At 40.9% G+C, this 2,588-nt stretch overlaps 1 protein-coding gene across 1 annotated transcript in view; it reads right to left on the bottom strand.

Moving 5' to 3' along the window:
• The window catches only part of HELRODRAFT_183062 (hypothetical protein), a gene marked incomplete at both ends in the record, with an annotated part of 3,663 nt that extends 1,075 nt beyond the window's left edge, over positions 1–2,588 (bottom strand). The window contains one exon of the mRNA XM_009033774.1: positions 105–2,588. Within this exon, the coding sequence (XP_009032022.1) occupies positions 105–2,588 (2,484 nt within the window). The remainder of the gene's footprint in view (positions 1–104) is intronic.

The raw sequence follows: 2,588 nt of genomic DNA, 5'->3' as shown, positions 1-2,588 counted from the left end.
TGCGCTATTCTGCATTCTAGCTCTTTTTGACATTGCTGAATGAGTTCCTCTTGTTGTTTTTGCTCTTGCAAAAGTTTACAAAAGATATCTTTTTGTTGTTCTACTTTCATGAGATGTTCTTGTTTATTCTGTGTAGAATTCTGAGCCAATTCCTCTTCTTGTTTCAACAGTTCCGCCAACAGAGCCTGTTCTTTGCAAATTTCTTGGTCCAATTGCTGTTGTTGCACCAAATTTTGTTGCTGTTGAGCATCTTGCTGCTGCAATTGTTGGCAGAGAACGTCAATGTTTTGTTGAATCTGTTGTTGAAGCTGTTTCAAGACACCACAATCAGTTGTTTGAAGACACTGCGCCCTCGAATCTTGTTTGATGTTTGGAAATAGTTGCTTTTCTTGCTTCTGCATTTTTTGTTGTAAGCATTTTTGTTGTTCCTGCTGCATGCACAGTTCTCGCCACAAATCACAACTTTGTCTAGACTCAAATGCAGTTGCCGAAAGCCGCTGTCCAGTCGTATCAAAGTTGCTTAGTTGCGGCAACGATGTTTTGGCGCTAAATCCGGGTGCCATGCATTTGTTCATTTGCATTAGGTTCATTGCTTCCAAAGCCGAATTTTTTCTTCCGGTTAAGACTTGAGCTGAGCTTGTTTGAGGCAGTCCTGAGGTCAACATCATTTGGGAAAGTCTAGGACACGCTGGCTGATCTTGAGGTTGGCAAGATGGTGGCAAAGACATTCCCTGACACATTTTTTTCAAATCATTTTCGGAAGTTGATCTGGACTGTCTTGATCTTCTCTTTTGCTGCTGGTATGCTTTATGGTGCTGCTGAAGCTGTTTTAGTAATGTTTGCATGATGCCGAGATCTTGTATGAGCAGGTTGTTGAAGGAATTTGTTTTCTCGTCGCTTGATTCGTTGCAACTGTTGGACATGGTATCGTTGTTATTGTTTATGTTCTCGCAGTTATTGTTACTGATGTTGTTCAGATAGCAATCATTTTCATTGTAATGTTCAATTTTCAGAACGTCGCTGTGTGTACCATTGCTACATTTGGTGATGTTGATATCTCCATCTTCATAAGAGCTTTCGTGTTCGTTGTTAGAGCTGTTAACTCCGAGAGTGGAATTTAATAGCTGATTTGTTTGTTGTTGTTGCTGTTGTATCAGCTGTTGCTGTTGCAGCAAATGTTGCTGCTGTAGCAGCTGCTGTTGTTGAAACAGCTGTTTTTGCAATTGTTGTTGTTGCTGCTGCAATTGTTGTCGTTGCACCTGTTGAAGTTGTTGAGGTTGTAACTTTTGTTGTTGCAGTTGAGGTTGATATTGCGGCTGTTGTTGCGGTTGCATCTGTTGTACATTTTGCTGCAGTTGTTGACTTTGTAGGTGTTGTTGTTTCATTTGTTGCAAATTATTTTGTTTGGGTAGCTGCACTTGTTGCTGAAACTGTTGTTGAAATTGTGGCTGTTGCAACAAATGCGGAGACATAATTTCTCGAGGAGTTTGCTGCTGTAGCGGTAATGACTGTATCCCCAGTCCTTGTGGCTGTTGCTGCAAAGGTCTTTGTTGCAATTGGTCTATGTTTTGCTGAGTTGTTTTGGAAACTAAAAGATTTGATGGATTTTGCAAATGTTTTCGTCTAGCCTCGTTAGATTTTTCAAACACATCCGTCATTTTCAGCTTCTCCTGCAAAATGTCTGACTGTTGCATTAGATGTTGAGAAATTCGCAAAAGTTCGCTGGAGATATTTTTAAGTTGTTCCGAATACAATGATTTTTGAGTATCCCTGATGACGCGTCTTTGTAAATTTGATTGTTGCTGCTTCATTTCTTGTGGCTCACTAGGTGGCTGTGATTGTCTCACTGCTAATTGCGACATTTTATTATGAGGTTGCTGAACGGTTCGTTGTGCATTTTGCGGCATTGACAGTTTTTGCTGCAGAGGAAGCTGTTTTTTAAGCTGTTGTTGTTGATGCTGCGGAAGTTGTTGCTGCTGTTGAGTTTGCTGTAGTTGTTGTTGCTGTTGATTTAGTTGTTGCTGTTGAAATTGTTGAATTTGTTGTTGCTGAATTTTAGTCGAAGGCTTTGTTTGCACAATCACTTCAATATCTGCTGAAGGCTCATATTGGCTTGTACCAGTAGTTGCGCACCATTTGTACGATACTCTGCCATCCTCATTCTGAACGTTGGGAGATGAAACCCTTTGTTGGAAAGCGCTTACTGTTGGTGCAACTGGCAACAATGAAGTCGAAATGGTTTGAGGCACTTTGGGACTCAAAATCGTCGGTAAGAGAAATGGTTGAGTTGCAATGTTTTGGCCGATTGGTTGCTGAATTATTTGGGACAGCTGCGGTGGTTGCTGAAGCTGATTTTGTTGAATCTGTGGTTGCGTTTGAGACTGCAACTGAAGAAGCTGCTGCTGAGTTTGATGATATTGCTGAGGCTGCTGCAATTTCTGAAATTGTTGCAGATTTTGTTTTTGTTGCGTTCGAAGTGGATGCTGTTGCAAGGATTGTTGTTTTTGAGGTAGTTGTATTGCAGAAACTTTCAAGGGACTCACAACGCTTTGACTTCCTAGACCATTTCCATTTATTGCCGTCAACAT

Source organism: Helobdella robusta (genome assembly GCF_000326865.2).
Source record: "Helobdella robusta unplaced genomic scaffold HELROscaffold_98, whole genome shotgun sequence".
Lineage (NCBI taxonomy): Eukaryota > Metazoa > Annelida > Clitellata > Rhynchobdellida > Glossiphoniidae > Helobdella > Helobdella robusta.
Note: the sequence above shows the minus strand (reverse complement) of the source record. Positions and strands in the feature narration are given on the sequence as shown.